The sequence below is a fragment of the Acomys minous genome (genome assembly GCF_964271855.1).
Source record: "Acomys minous genome assembly, chromosome: 10".
Taxonomy (NCBI): Eukaryota; Metazoa; Chordata; class Mammalia; order Rodentia; family Muridae; genus Acomys; species Acomys minous.
Genome location: NC_140491.1, coordinates 104,617,004 through 104,639,015, shown reverse-complemented (window position 1 = coordinate 104,639,015; position 22,012 = coordinate 104,617,004). Strand labels below are relative to the sequence as shown.

The 22,012-nt window shown below is 46.1% G+C and overlaps 1 protein-coding gene across 4 annotated transcripts; it reads right to left on the bottom strand.

Annotated features, from left to right (window-relative positions):
* Positions 1-1,763: 1,763 nt before the first annotated feature.
* KLHL23 (kelch like family member 23) lies at positions 1,764-16,698 on the bottom strand (the record flags this gene model as incomplete). 4 transcript variants are annotated; one of them, XM_084797567.1, is made up of 4 exons in its annotated part: positions 1,764-4,381; positions 10,040-10,192; positions 13,704-14,918; positions 16,543-16,698. In XM_084797567.1, 3 exons carry the CDS (start codon positions 14,914-14,916, stop codon positions 4,071-4,073), a joined length of 1,677 nt encoding a protein of 558 aa, XP_084653693.1. In that variant the 3' UTR covers positions 1,764-4,070. The 4 variants fall into 4 exon arrangements, with proteins under 4 accessions (XP_084653693.1, XP_084653695.1, XP_084653694.1 ...); XM_084797569.1 differs by lacking the exon at positions 16,543-16,698 and adding an exon at positions 15,988-16,157; XM_084797568.1 differs by lacking the exon at positions 16,543-16,698 and adding an exon at positions 15,669-15,963.
* Positions 16,699-22,012: the final 5,314 nt, after the last annotated feature.

The following is a 22,012-nucleotide window of genomic DNA, read 5'->3' as shown; positions in this document are numbered from 1 at the left end:
TTGTACCTTACTTATTTTGGGGGTTAGTGGGGATTGAGTTCAGGGCCTCACAAATGAGAGGCAAGGGCTCTAGCACTGAGATGCATACAGACATAGACAACCCTTTTTAATATTAGTCTGTGCTTTTTTGGTTCCAAGAGACAGAATCCAAACACAAAGGAAAAAAAAAAAGAAAGAAAGAAAGAAAAGAAAAAGGCTAACACAGCCATACTGCAGAACATAGAAATGGTCTGCAAGGAAGTCTAGGATTAGTCACCATGGCATCTCCTATCAGCCCCTGTCAATCAAACCACCAGAGGATTTGGCCAGCTATGGCTCCAGACTCACCACTGGCCAGGGATGGGATGCTATGTGTGTCCCAGAGGGCAGGAGCCAGAGCATCAGCGGATTTGGTCTTTGAGGAAGACTTCTCTGAGGCAGGAACGATGCTGTGTTTCTGTGACCTGAGAAACAAAGCTGAAACTATGAGTTTCAGACAGTTTCTTTTCGTTTTTGCTTGTTTGCTTGCTTGTTTCAAACAGGGTTTCTCTATGTAGCCTTGGCTGTTCTGAAACTCACTCTGTAGACTAGGCTGGCCTCGAACTCACAGAACTCCACCTGCCTCTGCCTCCCGAGTGCTAGCATTGAAGGCATGCGCCACCACCACCTCACTATGGTTTTTAGACTAATAAAAGAGATGGTGGTGGTTGTGCACTTGTGACGGGGTGACAGGGTTCTCTACCTCTTGCTGATCTAGCATTCCACCCCATCATATAAAGAGTGCTCTCCTCAGGGCCAGGCATGGTGGCGCACACCTTTAATCCCAGCACTCGGGAGGCAGAAACAGGCAGACTGCTGTGAGTTCGAGGCCAGCCTGATCTACAAAGTGAGTCCAGGCCAGTCAAGGCTACACAGAGAAACCCTGTCTCGAAAAAACAAAACAAAACAAAAAAACAAAAGGGAAGATTTATTATTATGTACACAGTGCTCTGCCTGCATGTACACCTGCACACCAGAAAAGGACATCTGATCTCACTATAGATGGCTGTGAGCCACCATGTGGGTGCGGGGAACTGAACTTGGGACTTTTGGAAGAGCAGCCAGTGCTCTTAACCTCTAAGCCATCTCCAGCCCAAGCAGGTTTTTAAAAATTAATTAATTATTTATTTTATATATATGAGTGTTCTATCTGCATGCACATCTGCAGGCCAGAAGAAGGCACCAGATCCCAGTATAGATGGCTGTGAGCCACCCTGTGGGTGTGGGGAACTGAACTCGGGACCTTTGGAAGAGCAGACAGTGCTCTTAATGGCTGAGCCATCTCTCCAGCCCAAGCAGGAGTCTTTTAAAGCTGTAAGTTATATGTTCCTGTCACACACTGCTTTCAAGATGCCCTGTACAGTGAGGAGTGACCAGAAGCTGTTACTACTGACAACAAGAATGCGGGCCTGCATCTGAAACTGGGCCGGAGCCCTGCTGTGCTTTCCACAAATGACAACTTCTCTAAGCCTCATAGTGGAGGCTGCTGTTAAGCATCCACAGGGTCCAGATGGTTGGCAAAAGAGAGGAAAATGACGTAATCGTTCTCAGCTGCTCCCCAAAGCAAACTGTAGAACACCCCTGGGCAGTGTATTGTTTCCCAGCATTAACTCTTAAATGTTCTTGAGAAAACAGTAAAACAGCCTACAGTTAAAGTTACAGATCTTAATGGCATATAATTTACTTCACTGATTTAGACTGCTCCAACCCAGTTGGCTCAAATGTAAGCAATTCTTAACGACACATACAGTGACATACTTATTTTTTTATTGAAAAGACAAAGAAAATGTTCAATAAGTTTAAAATCATTCCACACCCCCTTATACTAACACCTTGAGTTTATTTTTTTTATTAATTAATTAATTTATTTATTTATTTTTGGTTTTTCGAGACAAGGTTTCTCCGTGTTAGCCTTGGCTGTCCTGGACTCACTCTGTAGACCAGGCTGGCCTTGAACTCACAGCGATCCGCCTGCCTCTGTCTCCCGAGCGCTGGGATTAAAGGCATGCGCCACCACACCCAGCTTACCTTGAGTTTATTTAGCACATCACCGCCCACATGCAGACAGGCTTTACAGTGACAATCCTAGGGACAATGCTAGTTCATACTGTGCTGCTTTTACTTAGCATTGGCACATCATACCTCTACAGTCTTCCAAAGAGCTGTTCTCACGGCAGTACATTTGATTCTTTCATTAGCACGCTTTCTTTAACGTTAACGATTTCTTCCATATTGTTGCTACTATTTATAATACAGACATAAACACTCTCATGCATTTACATTTTTCAGCATTCTTAAGTTTAAAAACAATGAGAACTCCTGGGGCAAAGGATATAATCATTTAAGAAGCTTTAAAGTCACTTCCATTGTGTGTGTGTGTGTGTGTGTGTGTGTGTGTGCGCGCGCGCGCGCGCGCGCGCACGCATGTGCTTACACGTGGCACAACCCATACGTGGAAGGCAGAGGGCAGCTCTCAGGAGTCCATGTTCTGAGGGTTTAGTGCAGGCCTCAGGCCTGTGAAGTAAGCATTCTCACCTACTGAGTCATCTCATGAGCCCAGTATGGTCACTCTTGTGACTCTATATAAAGGTACCATATAGCAACTCCAAAGGGTTGAGTCTACTTAAGATGCTACCTGAAGTGAATATTAAATAGTCTTCTTAAAAGCTTTTTTTTTTTAATAATCAGAAATAGTTCTATTTAAAGAAAAAATAAGTATTATCTTTTAGAAAAACAAATCAATAAAACCAGCCTAGTGTGGAACAGACGGTCTCACAGATCACACACGTGTAGATGAACTAACTCAGGAAGTGCTCCCCACCTTCTCACGCTATGGCACATTTGAAAAGTGACCTTGCAGGCATATACAGGAAGAAGGAAAAGGGGACATATATCTGGTCCATAGGTTACTCAACCTCACCTGGCTTCAAAGGTTGAGGGGCTCTTGATCTAGAGAAATCTATGTCTCAAAATGCCAGTGTACATGGGTCAGGAAGCCCTAGTCACAGATGGGTTCAGAGACTGAAGTCACAAAGTCTCCTTAGTGGCAGAATTGGCAAATGAATGCAAATTTGTCTCGTCAATCTACATTTTATACTGGCATCACAGCTGTTCTACGTGCTCTCAGGCTCTGGAATTGAATTTCATATGCAGACATCTAACTCTAAGGAGGAATTGCCAACATGCTTAAGCCAGATACCTAAACTAGCAATTTACACCCAAGCTAAAAAGTAAACACAGCCCTTAGCATCAAAGATATTTGACTTATCTGTCGTTTCCAGACTTGCTATTCTTTTAAACTGAGTTGTAAACTCTTTGAACAGTAACAATCCTTTGTACAGTGTTTAGTATAGCTCTGACAGTAAATAAGGAATACCAGCAATAAATTATATACACCACAGAGGAAAGAGACTGTAAGTAAATCCATATCCTAACTAATTCTAAATGGAAAAAAAATTTAAAGTGTTGTTTTGTAGAGGTAGAGAACGTTCCCTCTTTATATTTCAAATTCCTGACAGCAAAAGACCCATAATACACACAGGTACATCACAGGCTTGTTTTCACTGTAGCCTTGGCTGTCCTGGAACTTGCCATGTAGATGAGGCTGGCCTTAATGTCCTTTAACTCAGAGATCTGCCTGCCTCTGCCTCCCAAGTTCTGGGATTAAAGGTATGTGCTACCATGCCCAGATATATCATAGGCTCTTAACAGACATTTCATCACTCAGAATGAGTAATTTTGACTTACACCCAGTGTTGAAACTACCAGGAAGAAAAGATTCACTTCACCTTTGCCAAGTGTCAAATACTCCAATCTAGCTTTAAAAGCAGAGATTCTAGGAGGGGTTAATTCTCCTAATTGAACTGTGTACACATGTATGACATTTTTCTTATGTTACTCCCATTGAGCACTGCGTCTGGGAATGATGCAGGGTTAGAATTAAATATTTCCAACGCCCTAGCATGAGCCAAGTAACAATAACAAGGCACCCCAAACCCTGCAATCTTTTTACTGCGCCCCGAGTGATGACCTGGTTAGTCCTATGGACTCAATCAGACATTATACACGCAAACGCATCCATGAGACCGCATGGCGCTTGGGAGGTTGCCCACTATTTCCCACTTGTTAAGATCTGGGTCGTATTTCTCGATGCTCTGGAGATACGTCCCCTTTGAGTAGGAGTACCCTCCGGTTACATAGATGCACCCGTTCATGGCGACAGCACCACACTCCATCCTCCGTTCCATCATGGGCGCCGTCTCTCTCCACTCGTTCCGTTCCGGGTCGTAGCATTCCGTGATTGTAGTTTGTCCCCCGACTAAGTAGAGCTTGTTTTCAAATGGAACTGAGCACAGTCCATATTCTTTTTTTTGGAAGGAAAAAGGAAAAGAACAAAATCTTAATTCCGACAACAAAACGGCTATCATACTGTGGGCATGATAGCTCTGCAATTCAGGACACAAAAATAGAGGCATAGTGACATTTTGATTCTGTCATACTCTGTGGTACTTAAAATCCAATCCCAGCCATTGGACACAGATGACCTGTCCCTGCTGCTTGCCCATTAGCCCTCAGGGGATTAGCCATCATTAATGGCTGTGCACAATGACAAGAAGGAACCCAGCCCTCACCCCGCCATCTGTCGGAGAACTGCCCCGTATATGGAACTTTTCGTAGACATCGTCTTCAGTCTTGACACCTATCAACTTTCAGTACAGTAGCGGGAGGGGCTGGAGAGACGGCTCAGCAGTTAAGAGCACAGGCTGGTCTTCCAGAGATCTTGAGATCAATTCCCAGCAACCAGAAGGTGGCTAACGACCATCTGTAATGGAATCTTGTTCCCTCTTCTGGTGTGCATGAAAACAGAGCACTCATATACATAAAAAAAAATCTTAAAAAAAAAAAAAGATAGTAGCAGTAGAGTCCTCCTGACAGGACAGGACAGGACATTAAACTAGAGAACTGGTATAGGTTTCTCAAGGTCTCAGCAACTTTGTGACCAAAGACAGACCACCCTACGTGTCAGCCACAGCATTTGCTTCAGAGGCTGGCCTGGTTAGCATCTCTGACACAGCCAGTCTAGTCAGGGACAGGAATAAGAAAAACATATATGCAAGTTACTGAGGCCTATGGCTGTTTGTTGGAGGAAGGACCAAGTGTGTTTTCAAACACTAATTTCAGTGCCTTGAGAGCTGGTTACTGCCATGGGCATTGTTATGGATCTGTGATGAGAAAGAATGTTCCCCAGTTGTCCCTGATTGGCTGATTAATAGGCATCGCAGAAGCAGGTAGGGTGGCTGAGGCTCTTGGGCTTTGGGGACAGAAGGATCATGGGGGAGAGACAGACACACAAGGAGGAAGAAAGTGGGGAGCAGCAGCGACGATGGGTTAGGTGGAGAGGAGCACATGGCTGGATCGATGGAGGAAAGTGGTCCGGAAGAAGGAACAAGCAAGACTTTATGGAAGGTATGGATGGGAGGCAGCCCAGATAGAAATTACTAGAACAGATGGCGTGGATGGGGGCTTGAGAGGTAAAGACAGCTTAGGCGGTAATATCTGCCATGCCCCAGGTGAAATAAGACTGTTCTAAAATCTATCAGGAGTCTGTGTCTGTACTGATTGTGATAGGGGGTTAGCTAATACTGCTGTAATAATTATAGGCTAAATTACAATAAGCATTATTAGATATATTTTGATGTTTCTACAACAGCTAGCATACTCAGGCATCATGAAAGGTGTTCCCTGGCAGAAGCTTGCTTTGGGCTTCTGGGCCGTGTGGCTGGGAGTCTACCTCACCTAGACTGTCTTGGCATTTGCGTTTTTGTTTCTCTCCTTCTCTTGGCTCCTCTAGGCACCAGGATCTGAAGCAGGCCAGGGCAGAGAAAAACAACACACCAAGTCCTTGGGTCTGGGTGTGACCAGACTCGGAAGCCTGGAGACAGGACAACACAAGCCTCTGCTGAGGAGGACAACACAAGCCTCCGCTGAGGAGGACAACACAAGCCTCTGCTGAGGAGGACAACACAAGCCTCTGCTGAGGAGGACAACAGACACCTCTGCTGAGGAGGACAACAGAAGCCTCTGCTGAGGAGGACAACACAAGCCTCTGCTGAGGAGGACAACACAAGCCTCTGCTGAGGAGGACAGCAGAAGCCTCTGCTGAGGAGGACAACACAAGCCTCCGCTGAGGAGGACAGCTACTCCTAGGCTGTCATCACAGCTGCCAGAAGGGAACACTGTCACGTTGCCAGTCCTTACCACTTTTCTTTAAAAGCCTTAAACCAGGATTTCTGTTTGAAATCTTCTGAATTTTTGGTAACAAGCCAATTCAGAAATAGCTTAAGCACTGTGACAGCCAAAAGAATGTGCTGTGTAAGGTGTTAATTAGGATCTTTAAAAAGATCTCATCAGGGCAAGTTTAATATAAATGAAAACTTCACAATGACAATTGTATGTTTCTGCTGATTTATACTGTAATTTTGGGGGGGGGGCTGATTTTCAATTTTTTGCCTTCTAGCACTAGGCTTAAGTAACACTCACTGCCTTTTAGACTCTTTTTCTTTCTTTTTTATTTTTTTTGTTTGTTTTTTGTTTTTCAGAGATAAGGTTTCTCTGAGTGTAGCCCTGGTTGTCTTGGACTTGCTTTGTAGACCAGGCTGGCCTCGAACCCACAGAGATTCCACCTGCCTCTGTATCCCAAGTGCTGGGATTACAGGCGTGCGCCGCCATGCCTGGCTTAGACCCTTTTTCAAGAAGCCAATAAATCATACACAATTCATAAACTTTGTGGTACACTTGTTTTTGTTTTTTTATATTAATTTTTATTTTATGCCTGTGTGCGAGTGGTGGCATTTGTGTACATATGTAGACTTTGTGCATGCCTGGTGTCCACAGGGGCCAGACCTAGGCTAATAAAGTACCGTATGCATAATCAGAACTAAACCTGGGTCCTCTGCAAGAGCAGCGAGTGCTTTTAACCTTTGCGCCACCTCTCTAGTCCGAGGACACTTGCTTTTAAAGGGACCCCTTGTACATACAATGCATGTTAAATATATTAATATAAATAACTGTTTTCTATTTTATTCTTTTTTAAAAGATTTATTATGTATACAATATTCTGCTTGGAACCCAGAATAGGCACCATATCTCATTATAGATGGTTGTGAACCACTATGTGTTTGCTGGGAATTGAACTCATGACCTTTGGAAGAACAGTTGGTACTCTTAACCTCTAAGCCATCTCTCCAGCCCTCTAATTTATTCTTTTTTGTTTTTCCCCCCTACATTGTAAATCTGATTTGTCATGTATTGGATTTTGTTGGAAAGGTAAGTCTGACCATAAGTGGAGTAATATGGGACCCAGGTTTTAACATGGTGTTCAGGTGAGAAAACAGTAAAGCGCATGAGCCCCAGGCCAGGCTACCTGGGTCAAACCTCACTTCTAACAAGTATTCGGTGGCTGATTTGGAGCAATGTATTTTATGTCACCATTTCAACCGCCCATTAAGCCAGTTTAGAAGAGCACCGCCCTAGCTCACAGGATTGCTGTAAGGTTTAAATACAGCAATGTGGCTGGGGAGATGGCACAGCAGGCAAAATGCTTGCCATGTATGAGGGCCAGAGTTCAGAACGCTAGAACCTGTGTAAACGCAGAGTGGGTGCAATCCTACTTCAGGGGGCAGCGAGAAGAAGATCCCTGGAGGAAGCCAGACTAACCCCAAATGGTGAGCTCTCAGTTCAGAGCTAATCAACCAAGGAAACAATATCTGTATCTCAGGCCCTCACATGTGTGTTCTGTGTGCCTGTGCACCATGTGCACATGTATACCCTCACAATGAGCATGCACACCACACACCAACACACCAAGTAAAGAAAGGAATACACGGTGCTTGATTTAAATATGGGTAATGTGCCCCGAGGGACGGAGCTGGGCGGTGGTGGCACACGCCTTTAATCCCAGTACTCGGGAGGCAGAGGCAGGTGGATCGTTGTGAGTTCAAGGCCAACCTGGTCTACAAATCAAGTCCAGGACAGTCAAGGCTACACAGAGAGACCCTGTCTCAAAAAACCAAAAACCAAACCAAAACAAAACAAAAAGACTTGGTCCCCAGGACATTGATATTAGGAGGTGATATGGATTATAAAAAGGTGGAACATTAGGGGAGGCCCCTGAAAAGCACTGTGTAATTGGCCAGTCCTCTCTTTCTTCTTCCCCAGTGGTTGGTGAGGTGACCGCCACTTTGACATGTGCTCCTGACATCACCATTTCCTGCTCCCATCAGAGACCAGACCAAAGTGGCACTCAGTCTTGGAAAAGAACCTTCAGACTGTAGGCGAAATACACCTTTTCTAACCAAATTAGTTGCCTCAGGTATTACGCTGCAGTACTGAAAGGTGACAAATATAAACAGATTAGAGCGTGTAAAATTACTGGACTAGTGTGTCCACTACTATCACTTTCCAGTGACTTTGCTGACCACAACAGAAGGCAATGGGAGTCTCACCTAGACTAGAGGATACGTCTGGGCTACTAACACCAACGTCTACACAGCCTACGTGTTCAGAGCCAGGGCAGCCTGCAGCTGACGTTTCCTCTAAGGGGAGGATGTTAGCAAGCAGAGATGCAGCGCCAGAAATAGGTGAGATAAGACAGATGCATGAGGTGGAAGCGGCGACACGGGCTGAGAGAAAGGAAGGATGCTCCCTTAGCAGAAGCAGCTTGCTTAGTGGTCCCATCACCATCACAGCCTAGGGAACCAAAACCAGCAGACTGTGGCTCCTGGGCTGTCACTTTCGAACTATGTGCTTTTGGAAAAGTTACTGACCCTCTACTTCCAAATATGTAGGTCAATGATAACAATACCATGCTCAGAATTTCAGTGAGAATTTAAGTTAATGTTGCACACAAAGTGCAATCCCTAACCTACACAGGATGCAGTCAAGGGTGTTAGTAATTGCTATTGGTCACAAGTATCTCAAGCTTGCAGATTTGATTTCCCTCTCCAGTGACCCACTGAAAGCCTGATGCTCTGAAAAAAAAACCCAAAATATAATAATAATAATAATAATAATAATAATAATAATAATAATAATAATAGCTGGGCATGGTGGTGCATACCTTTAATCCCAGCAGAGGCAGAGGCAGGCAGATGATGTAAATTCAAGGCCAGTCTGGTCTACAAAGGGAGTTCCAGAATAGCCAAGGCTACACAGAGAAACTCTGTCTCGAAAAACTAAATAAATAAAAATAAAATAAGGTGAAATGATATGAATTCATCCATTTGCAAATCTTTTTTCAGTTTTGTTTTTTTTTTTTAAATTAAGATTTATGTATTTTATGTATAAGTGCTCTATGTGCTTATACACCGGCATGCCAGAAGAGGGCATCGGATCCCTGTATGTGTGGTTGCTGGGAATTGAACTCAGGACTCCTTTGGAAGAGCAGATAGTTCTCTTAACCACTGAACTATCTCTCCAGCCCCATATGCAAATTCTTAAACATATGGCATAACTATAAAAGTCTAGACTATTGACTCTTTCACAGCAGAGCTAAACCTAGGGCCTACCCACAATAAGCAGATGCTCATATCACTGAACTATACTCCCAACCCCGAGTGAAAGGCTAAGAATAACAGAGAGCAAAAAGGGGCAACGAGAAAAGCTCAGCTGATAAAGTGCTTGCCAGACAAGCATGAAGACCTGAGTTCAAATCTCCAGCACTCACATAAAATGCTGGGCTCAACAACGCATGCCTATAATCCCAGCAATGGAAGTGTGACTTTAGGAGCTTGCCAGCCAGCCAGTTTAGCCAAATAGGTAAGCTCCAGGTTCAGAGAGACACCCTGTCTCAAAAAATAAGGTGGTGAGACAGCTGAGGAATACAGGTGACATCATCTCTAGCCTACACACACACATACACACACACACACACACACACACACACACACACACACACACACACACCATAGCACATCACAGAAGCAGGCCATCCCTTATATGCTTGACATAGGAGTCTCGTTACCTGGATGCGGGCTAGCAGTGATAAGGCTCCATTCGTTCATGTCTGAATTGTAACTCTGCACCTTATCGTACGTGCAGCTTCCTCTGTAGCCACAGTGGCCGCCGATGACGTAGATAACCTCATGTAGGACACAGGCGGTGGCGTTTCCCACACCTGCATGTCGATTAAAATCACACCTTAGATTGCTCATGCTTTCCTGAAGTGAGTACCAATCTGTTTGTTTTTGTCTTGTTATTATGGATGGTGGACGCAAAGCATTGTGGTAGGTGCTGAGAGGTACAAGAGCAGAAAAAAGAAAAAAAAAACCCTAAAGGCTCCTTGTGTTCTTTTCGGGGTACAAATAATTAGAACAGAGTTATAGGAACAGAAAAAAATACCATTAAAAGAGAGACACTAACGTGATCGGTCAGATCAAAGAGACATCGCTTTTGGCTGGAAAAGTCACAGCAGGGACAACACAATTGGCCCTGGGCCTGATGGCTGGGACTCCGGTTGGGAAGGGGTGAAGCTGCCCTAAGCAGAGCAAACCTCCACAGAGGCTTTACCACGCAGGCTAGCTCGACGGGAGTCGTCATGGGAGAATTACGGACATGATCTGAGTTGAAGCTAAATGTCTGGGCTTTATTCAGCAGCACATTTCACGTTTATAAGCAGAGGCAGGAGAGGACTCAGGAAGGCAGGCGTGGGTGCAGATAACCAAGGGCCAGACCTAGAAGGTGCTTTGGGTGTGAAGGGAAGGGCAGAGGTGAGAGCTGGGTCAGACAGACTGGCTTCAGTGACAAGCCAAAGCAGGCTGGATGTGGAGTCTTGGACTGGGAAAACTGGGAGAGTCTGAGGCCGCCAGAAGGCGAGGAGAAGAAAACAGGTTCCGCCAGGAAGAAGGGAGGCTTGTCTTAGTTGGAAATGTGCAGTTTTAAGTCTTTCAGCCAACTCTGAATAACACTTTGACTATGTGCCCGCTGCAGTTTAATCTCCTTGTTGATCTCAACTTCAAAGTGAATGCGGGTTCACAAGCAAGGTGTTAGGATGAAAAAGAAGGCCTAGGGCTTATTTCTTCTCTGTTCATCGTATTCCTAAGTGTCCTCCCCAGAAGGAATTTGACTCAACTCATATGAAGTCTATATTACCAGAAACGGTGTTACTTCACTTCATAATGCGAGAGTAACACCAACTGAGAAAACACACACAGCATTATTCTTTCGACTGGAAAACGGGGAACTAAAGCTTTGGCGTAAGCCCATCCATCAGAATAGTATAAGTCAAAGTTGTACGAAATGGAGCTGAGTGCTACCCTCCCCTGGGTTAGCTAGATAGAAACAAGAATCAAAACATTCAAATGAAAATAATATACCTCTGTCCTCTGCCCATGTTTGGGAAGACCATGAGTTTGAGGCCAGCCTGGGATATATAGCAAGGCACTGTCTAAAAAAAAAAAAAAATTCAAAAGAATAAGTCTCTGTGATTTCAAAGCCAGCTGGCACGTGAGGAAGGACCTCCTGTACTACCAAGGGCAGTGAATAGGCTTAGGGCTTTCTTTCCCAGTAGCTACACAGGGTTAGTACCCCCACTCCACCCCCAGCAAACACAGCACAGTTTCAAATATAATTCTTAACGTTTTCAATAGAGTAGTAAATTTCCATCCTCAAAGATGCATTATCTATAAAAAACCATTGTAGCTGAGCAATACTTGCAGGTTACAATTGCTGCTAAATACTTGAATTTGGTTATTTGGGGGCTTTTTTTCTTTTGAAGTTTTTTTTTTTAATTAATTTATTCTTGTTACATCTCAATGATTATCCCATCCCTTGTGTCCTCCCATTCTTCCCTCCCTCCCATTTTCCCCTTACTCCCCTCCCCTATGACTGTGCCTGAGGGGGACTTCCTCCCCCTTTATATGCTCATAGGGTATCAAGTCTCTTCTTGGTTGAATTTGGTTTGTCTCTTCTATAGGAAAGGAGTCAGAACACTCAGGATCAGCCTGCCGATCATCAGTATCTCGTGGTGTCGCTCAGGCCAAGGCAAAACTCTGACAGCAACAGGCTGCCTGTCCCTTCTCCTACCCTCGCACCCAACCACATACACAGCGGCTTGTGAAAAGCAGACCGAATGCTGAGGCTTCCTGTGTGCTACACTTGGAGCTGACTGTTCTATAAGCACAGGGTCTTTTAGTCTTCTCAAGACCCCCAGCTATCCAACGCTGCCCTCTCATCAGACAGATGGCAAAGCTGGGCAGAGAGGGGCCGAAACATTCGTCCAAGTTCAGCAGAGAAAGTCAGAGCTGGGACCTAGGCAGCTTGGCGACAGAAGCAGCGTGTGATCACAAGACCATCTGCCTCTAAGCTTCCTGCTTGTCATCCAAGGATCACATCAGGTCAGATTTCCAGTCCAGGTCACATTCCCACACCCTCACTAGTATTAAAAAAGAAACAGAAAGGCCTGGGAAGAAACATTTGGGACAAAATGACAGCAGTTTGGTATAAGAAACTACCAGCTGGGTTTGTTGTTGTTTTTTTAAACTCCCAAGCACTAATGCATAAACGCAATAAAAAGAAGATTCTAGCTGACTCCCCCCCCCCCCCCATCTGAAGAAAAGAGGAGCAAGGCTAAATAATCTCAACTAACACAGTGTTTATTGAGCAGACACTGAGACTCTTATGCTCGGCTCTGGGAGCCACAGGAAGTAAGACAATCTACTCCCTGCCCTTTCTTTTGAGAGAGGCGTGCATCACAAAAGCACAGCTTCACCTCTAATCCTCAGGAGAATGTACAGTGTTATGTTCCCAGGGGACTAACCTTCCAAAGTTTTATTCCGAGACCTCATAGAGATGATCGGTGTGTTCTAGGGGCTGGCGGGGGGGGGGGGGCTGCATGTTAACACCAGGCGTGCTGGTACAAACATACCTCTAATTTCAGCACTCGGGAGGCAGAGACGGACAGATTTCTCTGAATTTGAGGCCAGCCTGGTCTATATAGCAAGTTCTAGGCCAGCATGACTATATAGTGAGACCTGTTTCAAACAAACAAACAAACAACAACAAAAACCATTTCAAAACAGAACCAAATCAGAATTGGAAAGCATTTTAAGAGCAAATAGAAAACAAAACCATCAACTAGCAAAACTAACCACATCAGTCTCTGAGCCAGACACAAATTTAGACTTGAAGAAAGATCTAGAAGGATGACGCATGCAGGGAGAGTGGCTTATACTATTTCCTTACACAAATTAGCTTTCTGTTCTAACCTGAACAGCATTCTTCTGAAAAATGTTAAAACACTTAATTTAATTTAAAAAAATAATAAAGATGGGTTCTTATATAGCCTAGACTGGCCTTGAACTACCTATGTAGCTGACAACGAACTTGAACTTCTGCCTGTCCTGACCATGGGCGTGAGCCGCAAGCCCCATTTATCCGGTGCCCGGGGCAGAACCCAGGCTTAGCGTGTGGAAGGCACACGTACTCTGCGGATTTAGTTTTTGGTGGAGCTTTAAGTCCAGGCAAGCTGGGTTCTGATCTGCTTCTACCTGGATCACCGCGGGGCTGAATGACGGTCTAATCTACCGTAGTTCCTGAAGAAAATCTCAGTGTGAGACATTCTTCCGCAAATTACTTCTCAGAGAGAGGAGACTGCTGTAGAAGCACGGGACAGCAAAAGCTACACTTACCTTTAATCATGTTTGCGATAGGAAGCCACTTCTCTTTTAGCGGATCATAGAACTCCGCCTCTTCGGCAGGAGCACCTTTCCGGTAGCCACCCAGGGCGTACACGCAGCCGCCCAAGGTGACCGCACAGTGGTAATACCTGGCATTGAGCATCGGCAAGCCTTCCGTCCACTCATCGCCTTCACTGTTATAGATCCACACGGTGTCAAGAGCGTCTATGTTATCTGTCCTATACCCTCCGGTTACATAGATGTTGGGCCCTAAGCACGTAACACCATAGCTCTCCCTGGTATAATCTGGTATTTCTGCTCCCTGAATCCAAACGTTTGTCAAAGGATCCCATATGTGGACCTCGGATAAGGGATGCCAGTAATAGCCTCCAATGACGTACATGGTGGCTGTGGACCTCTGAGAAATCTCCTTCTGCATGGGATTCAAGGCATTGTATATTAGGGAACGTATCTTATTTTCTGTTAACAGGCAGCTTCTCTGAAGGCCTAAGGCCGTCTTTAAGTACACGGGGTCTATGTCTATGTTGACGTAGCTTAGTAGGTCGGACAGGCATTCAACCCGATTCTCCACGTCGTGAGCGGTCCACTTAATGACTGGCTCTAGGATAGCTTCTTCCTTCCAGACACTGAGATTCTTCCTGGACAAGATAAAGAGAAACTTTTCGAGGCTGATTTCCAGGAACTCTTCTTGTTGCTGTACTTCCTTAAACCTCGAGCACAGAATTCTTCGAGACTCCTTCTCTAGCTCTGGACACACATGAAATTCCGCAAAGGAGTGCATGCCAATACAGTTGTCGATATCCAGGTGCCTGACCAAAAACTGCTCACAAGCCTTCTTTACGGACAGAAACTGCAGCAGATCGGCCGCCTCAAGAAGGCTTTGCACGTTCCTTTTAGTTATTTCAATTTGGGAAGTATATGCATAATTCACAAGGCCCTCCAAAATATCGTGGTGGATGCCGGGCAGTTTTATTTTACTTTTAAATTTTTCTTTCATGTCAGCCGTGAACATTGCCTTAAAGTAATTGCTGCAGGCAGCTAAAACTGCTCGGTGACAATGGAAGATAATGCCCGAAGGGCACTGAAGGGTAATATCAGTAAATAATCCATCCATGTAAAATGTTCTGAACGCATCCAGAAAATCCGCTGGATGCGATGAATCCTTGAAATGATAAATGTAATCTTCTTGTCCTTTTAGAGCCATGGCTGCAATAAACATAAACAGGTTTTCAGTTTTGTGTATTACCTCTACTAATTAACGTTAAATATTCCAGTCATCAGACATTGATGGCATCAGTCATGTTCCAAAACTAGACTAAATGCAGCCGCCCAAACACCACATGTGGAAATATGCTGAACTATTTATATTATGGTGTGCTTAAATTCAGGAGAGCTTGGAGCCCTAAATGTCCATCTGTTAAGAGACACCCACTGGCTTACTGCCCCGAGTCACCCAATATCTGCACTGTTCCAGTCTGGCAGTTCCTGAGAGCCCACAGGCCAAATGTCCAAGAGGGTTACCCCGCCGCAGCCCGGCCCCAATTCAGCATTCTCTCGGTTTCAAATCACAACCAAGATGGAGAGAATATCAGACAGGGGGGATCACTGCGCCCCGTCGCTGTCAGCACAAGAGCAGCAGGGCCGGGGCTAGCTCCTCCAACCCGCGCTGGCGCCAGGGCCCGGGCCGCGTTCCCGCTGGGCGAGCGAGCGCCCCGCCCCGGGGCCGGAGAGCGGGGGTTCGACTCCGGGGTGTCGCGCGCCGCCGTTGGCCGGTGCCCGCGGCCTCTTGCCCGGCGGGGTACGCAGGTGTGGACGGTCCCCGCGGTGGCCCCGCGCGCGCCCTCCCACTCCGCCCGCACTGCCCGGCCATTGTCTGTGCCCCGGCGCGCGGGGGCTGGGGGCGACGCGGCCCGTTCGCCCCTGCGGCGGGCCTCGGGCTGCTCCGCTCCCACCTACCTCGCTGGCGGCGTGGGACGCGGCCCCGGGACTAGCAGCCGGAGCGGGTGGGGGCGCCTCCCGACCCTCTGACCATCTTTGGAAACGCGCGGCGGAGGCCGCCCCTGCTAGCTCAGCTCCAAGCCCACGAGCCGCTCCCGCCTCGGTGGCCCGCGGCTCCCCGCCTCCTCCGCCCGCAGTCCCGGGCGCCGCAGCGTGGGCTTCCGCAGCAGGTGGGCCGAGCTCACCGGTCAGCCCCGCTCCGCTCGCGCGCGCGCCCATCGCATCGCCTGCTCCTGGATAAACCCAGTTAACACCCGGGGCGAGTGTGCACGCGTACCTTGTCTCCTGCGAGACCTCTTGCCAGCCCAGGCCCTTGGGGTGCGGGGAGAGAGAAAGTGCCTAGAGAAGGAGGCGAATCTAAGGTCTCGGATTAGGGCTGCTTTCAATTGCCACAAGTAGCTGCTTTCCCACAAACTCCATGCTGCCTCCAGCAGAGCGCGCAGGAAGGAGCCTTGGAGCTACTTAGCACACCAGGAGTTAACCTGGAAGCTTCCAGGAAAAAGTGCGGGTAGCTTGGCTGCACTGGAGGCTGAGTGCAGGCACTAAAACTCAAGTTATTGTGTTAGAACACAAGCAGCTGGAAGGGGCAACCCCCAGCCCTCTGCTACACCAGAAAGTCCACTTTTTTTTTTTTAATTGAAACGAAAGCCTACTTTTATTAGCAAGATTTTGAATAACTTTGGAGCGCCTCATAAGGCTGGGAAGTCATAATCAGGTTTGAAAGATGGTCCGTGGCTGTCTCGGAGCCGTCAGGACGAATCAGTACCAGAGAACTAAGGTGGCTCTTAAAGTATTGTCGGAATGAAAGCGTTTACAGACACAAAGGCCATACCTTACATGATGGGGAAACTCTGAAACACCTAAGAAGCGCAGAAAGCCAGACCACAGTCTCTGCTGAAATCGCACGTGAACAACCAGGAAACCGACTTCAGTTTCTACCTCCCACTTCCACTTCAAGACCAACCAGGGAAATATAAATATGTCAAAAAACCGACCACGCGCTTGTAGCCCACCCCCGGCTTTCCCAGCCAACAGCCTCCAATCAGAAGTCTAGCGTGTCAGAGGTGGAGGCTGCTACTGCCCCTCCCCCTTGCTTCTTCCTCTTCTTTTTCTTCTATTTTTATACAACCTTCTCTTGTCCCTGCCTGCTTTGAGCCTCTGGGAAGGACAAGTGATGATGATTGGCCCTCTTGCCAAGCAAGCTCGGAACAAATACATCCTTGTTCTCCTTCGAGTGGGTTTAGTTTACTTGCACATCCTAGCGTTGACCCTGGGTGCTGGCTGGGTAGAACCTCACCACCCCCACCCCAGATTCTGCCCAGACCACCAAAGTGATTCTCAGCCAAACATCCCAGAGTCTGGCTAACAGTTCAACACCGCAGCAAGAAAGCAAAGGAGACTTTGATTGGGAGACTAATGTCACTTACTTAACATACAGCCTTGAGCAAGCTATTAAACCACACACACACACACACACACACACACACACACACACACGGAGGGGTAGGTAATTTTTTTAAATTTTTATTTGTTTGTGTGTGTGTGTGTGTGTGTGTGTGTGTGTGTATACATCACGTGTGCAGAGCCTGCAGAAACCAGAAGAGACAATAACTGTGAGTTGCCATGTGAATACTGGGACCCAAACCCTGGCCCTCTGAAATAGCAGCAAGTGCTCTAAAACCCCTGAACCATCTCTCCCAACACCCCACAGAAATTAATAGTAAGAAAATAGATATTATCAGCTCTATATCTAATTTGTAGAATCATAATAGTATATGATCAATAACTCTTGAGTACAAAGGCTCACTATACTGTCTTATGTGCAGGGTTTTTTCAGACCGTTATGGGAACCAGGTAAAGCTTTTGCTTCCAAACTATTGGTGATCCACCATCCTGTAACCCTAGCAGAGTAGGCTGAGGCAGGAGGATCCCGAGTTTGAGGCTACCCGACAGAAAATAGCAAGATCCTGCCTCAAAAAAACAAAACAAAACAAAACAAAACAAAAAACCCCCCAAACTTTCGCCTACAATGTCTAATCTTCTCTAAAAATGTTTCTTAGAAATATGCTACCTGAGGCTAGCGATAAAGCCCAGTTGCTAAGGTGCTTCACACACACACACACACACACACACACACACACACACACACACACACACGAGCACTTAGTTCAAGTCCCACAACTCACATAAGAAGCTAGGCATGGTTCAGGTGCTTTAATCCCAGAACTCAGAATGCAGAGTGGACTCTGGAGGCTCACCGGACAAGCCAGTCTAACCTAGTCCATGGCCTGCAGGCTCCAGTGAACGACAGTTCCTAAGGAACAACACCAGAGCGTGACCTCCTGCCGCCATGCATAAGCACATCATGCATCAGTCAGCCTCTCCTTGCCAAGAGGAGCGTAGACCCTGGGGCATATATTGCAGGAGTAGTTGCTTTTCACCCGGTGCTTTGTCAAAGAGATCTCAGGTTCATTTTTCAGCAAGGGAAAAAAAAAATCCACACCAAACAAAACCGAAGGAGACCACTACCAAAGTGAGCGGATCCACCGGGTGGTGGTGGCACATGCACTTGGGAGGCAGAGGCAAGCGGATCACTGTGAGTTCGAGGCCAGCCTGGTCTACAAAGTGAGTCCAGGACAGTCATGGTTACACAGAGAAACCCTGTCTCAAAAAAAAAAAAAAAGTGAGTGGATCCATTCCAGACATATGAGTAGTGTATATAGAGTAAACAATGACAGAAAACAGGCCGTCCAGGATGCCGAGCCTTAATGAAATAAAGGAACAACCAGTGATGAGACTAAATGATTCTTAGCAGATATTGAGCTTGGCGTAGAGCTGACAATGTGTCCACATCATATTTCACCTTTCCAAGGAATTCTGGCTTCTAAACATAATTCTTTTTACCTCATTGATCCATTTCTAAGTATAGTCCTGCCATCAAATGCTAGATATGCTAATTGTGGTATCCTTATCAGCATGAGGGGGTGATAGGTCAAGACAGAAACTTTTATATACTTCATTTACACACTGCACTGAATAGGTTGTTACTGATTAAAATAGTAGGTGTAATTTTATAAGGCTCTTGCACACAGATACATAAATTATGCACTAATTCCAGCACAGGTTACTCAAGGAAAGTTCAAAATGCACACTGTAAGCAGAAGCTGTATAGTCCACAGAGGTGTATCTGGCTGTCTCCTGGAGCTGACGTGCTTCGTAATCTCTTCTTTGGTCTCCTTCCTATAAAATAAGAAAGTGAGCTGGGCACAGTGGCGCAGGAAGACAGAGGCAGGTGCATCTCTGGGTTCTAGGCCAATCTGGTCTACATAGTAAGTTCCAGGACAGCCAGGGCTATACAGAGAAACCATGTCTCAAAAAAGAAAAGAAAAATAAAGAAACAAAGAAAGAGAAAGTAAGTGAGTTAATATTATAGGGTTGAAAAGATGGCTTAGAAAGGTGCTTGTGAGCCAGGCACAGTGGGGCACGCCTGTAATCTCAGCTCTTGGAAGGGCAGAAGCAGGCAGGTCTCCATGAGTTCGAGGCCAGCCTGGTCTACAAAGCAAGTCCAGGACAGCCAAAGCATGGTGGGGTGGGGGAGGGTGCAGATGGATCTCAGTGAGTTTGAGGGCAGCCTGGTCTACATAGTGAGTTCAAGGACAGCCAGGGCTATGTAGAGAGACTCTGTTTCAAAAGCAAACAAACAAACAAAAACAAAAAGAACAACAGTAAAAATGGGCACAATGCCAGCACTAGAGAAGCGAAGACAGCCTGGCCAAATTGAGGAACGCAAGTTCCATTGAGAGCTTGTTTCAAAAATAGGGTGGGGAGCAATTAAGGAAAACACCTGACATAAACCTCGGCCTCCCCACAGAGAACATACAAGCACACACATTCCTACATATACACACTCACCTCCACAAACAAAGTGAACATTTCAGTAACAGACATGTTTGCATGGCAGAGGTGTCCTGTTGAGGTTTTTATTTTATGTGCATTGGTGTGAGGGAGTCAGATCCCTTGGAACTGGAGCTACAGACAGCTGTGAGCTGCCATGTGGGTGCTGGGAACTGAACCTGGGTCCTTTGGAAGAGCGGGATAGTGTTCTTTTTTTTTTTCTTCAAGATTTATTTATTTACTATGTGTACTATGTTCTGTCTGCCTGGACACCTGCACACCAGATCTCGCTATAGATGGTTGTGAGACGCCATGTGGGTGCTGGGAACTGAGCTGAGGACCTTTGGAAGAGCAAATGGGTGCTCTTAACCTCTGTGCCAACTCTCTAGCACCAGGATGGTGTTCTTAACCAGTGACCCATCTCTTCAGCCCCTGGTGTTTAGTTTTTAATTGTCAGCCTTCCATAAACTAGAATTGCCTGGGAAGGCAGGCTTTTTGGTTTTTGTTTGTTTGTTTATTGAATTCGTGAGGCAAGGTCTCACCAGACCAGGCTGGCCATGAATTCACAGAGATCTGCTTGCCTCTGCTGGGATTAAAGGCGTGAGACACTAAGCCTGGCTCCCTGTAAGCTTTTAGTTTTTAGTTTTTGTTTTTTTATTAATGACACGATGAAGCACTACTTGGTATTATACAGTACACATATGAACATCAGTCGGCTTGGGTCAAATTTAAAATTCTATGATGGGGGCTGGACAGACTCAGCAGTTAAGAGTGTTGGCAGCTCATCCAGAGGACCTGGGTTAAGTTTCCAACACCCACATGGCTGTTCATGATCATCCATAACTCCGTTTCTAGGGAATACGAGTCTCGTTTCTGAAATCTCTAGGTACATATGAGATACTTACATACATGTAGGCAAAAACACTCATACACAAAAGAACTAAAACAAGAAAAAGAAAATTTTAACTCTCTGGAGGGTGTTAATCTTTGTAAGAGATTCTGACACTCCTCATACTTTCATTGGCTGTTGTTTAGTAAATATCCAGGAAGTATCCAAAACTGCAATAGAATATTATAGGGATTTAAACATGCAAGGAACTGTCAATACTTTTCTCTGTGAATACACTCTCATACTAAATTTGCCTGTAATCTCAACACTGAAGCAGGAAAAATCTTGAGTTCCAGGTCAACCTGGGGTACAAAGTAAGATCCTGTCTCAAATTTTTAAAAAATGTTCAGGGTTAGGGAGATGGCTCAGTAGGTAATAGCATTTGCTCTGCAAGCAGGAAGATCAGAGTTCAAGTCCCCAGTGCTCATGTAAAAGCCAGGCAAGGTTGCAGGCTTTTGCTATGGTTATAATGCCAGCATTGGGTTGGTAAGGCAGGCAGATCCCAATAGCTCACTGGTCAGCAAGCCAATTTTTCCAGTTTAGTAAGAGACTGTCTCAAGGTAGACCATGGTGGAACAGATCACCCACACCCTACCCTGACTTCTGCATGGGCCCATGTGTGACCCACATATTCATGTGCATATACACCTCACCCACTCATACAGTGTATGCTCATATTGAATGGATGGATAAAATGTTGTTTGAAACTGGTTGAAGCCGGGCGTGGTGGTGCGCACGCGTCTTTAATCCCAGCATCGGGAGGCAGAGGCAGGCGGATTGCTGTGAGTTCGAGGCCAGCCTGGTCTAAAAAGCCAAGGCTACACAGAGAAACCTTGTCTCAAAAAAAAAAAAAAAGAAACTGGTTGAAAAAAAATGTTGTTACTTTAGTATTGTAATGAAATACAGAACACTGGGTCATCAGAGGCTGTAGTGACAATTCTGGAATGTTGGTTTCTTTAAAAACAAAACAAAACCACAGCCAGGTGTGGTGGTGCACACCTTTAGTCCCAACACTCAGGAGGCAGAGGCAGGAGGATCAATGTGAGTTCGAGGCCAGCCTGGTCTACAAAGTGAATCCAGGACAGGCAGAGCTATTACACAGAGAAACCCTGTCTCCAAAACCAAACCAAAGCAAAGCAAACAAAAAACCATAAAAACCCACAGAAATATTATAAGAATATGTCTTCAGCTTCTTCTTCCTCGGGAAAACATCAAATGGCAGATGACGCCAGTGCAGCGGGAGGGCCCGGAGGACCCGGGGTGGGGGTGGGGGGCCCAGGACTAGGAGGCGAAGAGATCTTAGGGGCCATGGTCGAGGCCGCGGGGCTCGTGGAGGTAAAGTCGAAGACAAGAAGTGGATCTCTGTCACCAAGCTGGGCCACCTGGTTAAGGACATGAAGATCAAGTCCTTGGAGAGCTACCTGTTCTCTCTGCCCAAGATTACTGACTTTTTCCTGGGTGCATCCCTAAAGGATGCAGTTCTTAAGATCATGCCAGCGCAGAAGCAGGCACGGGCTGG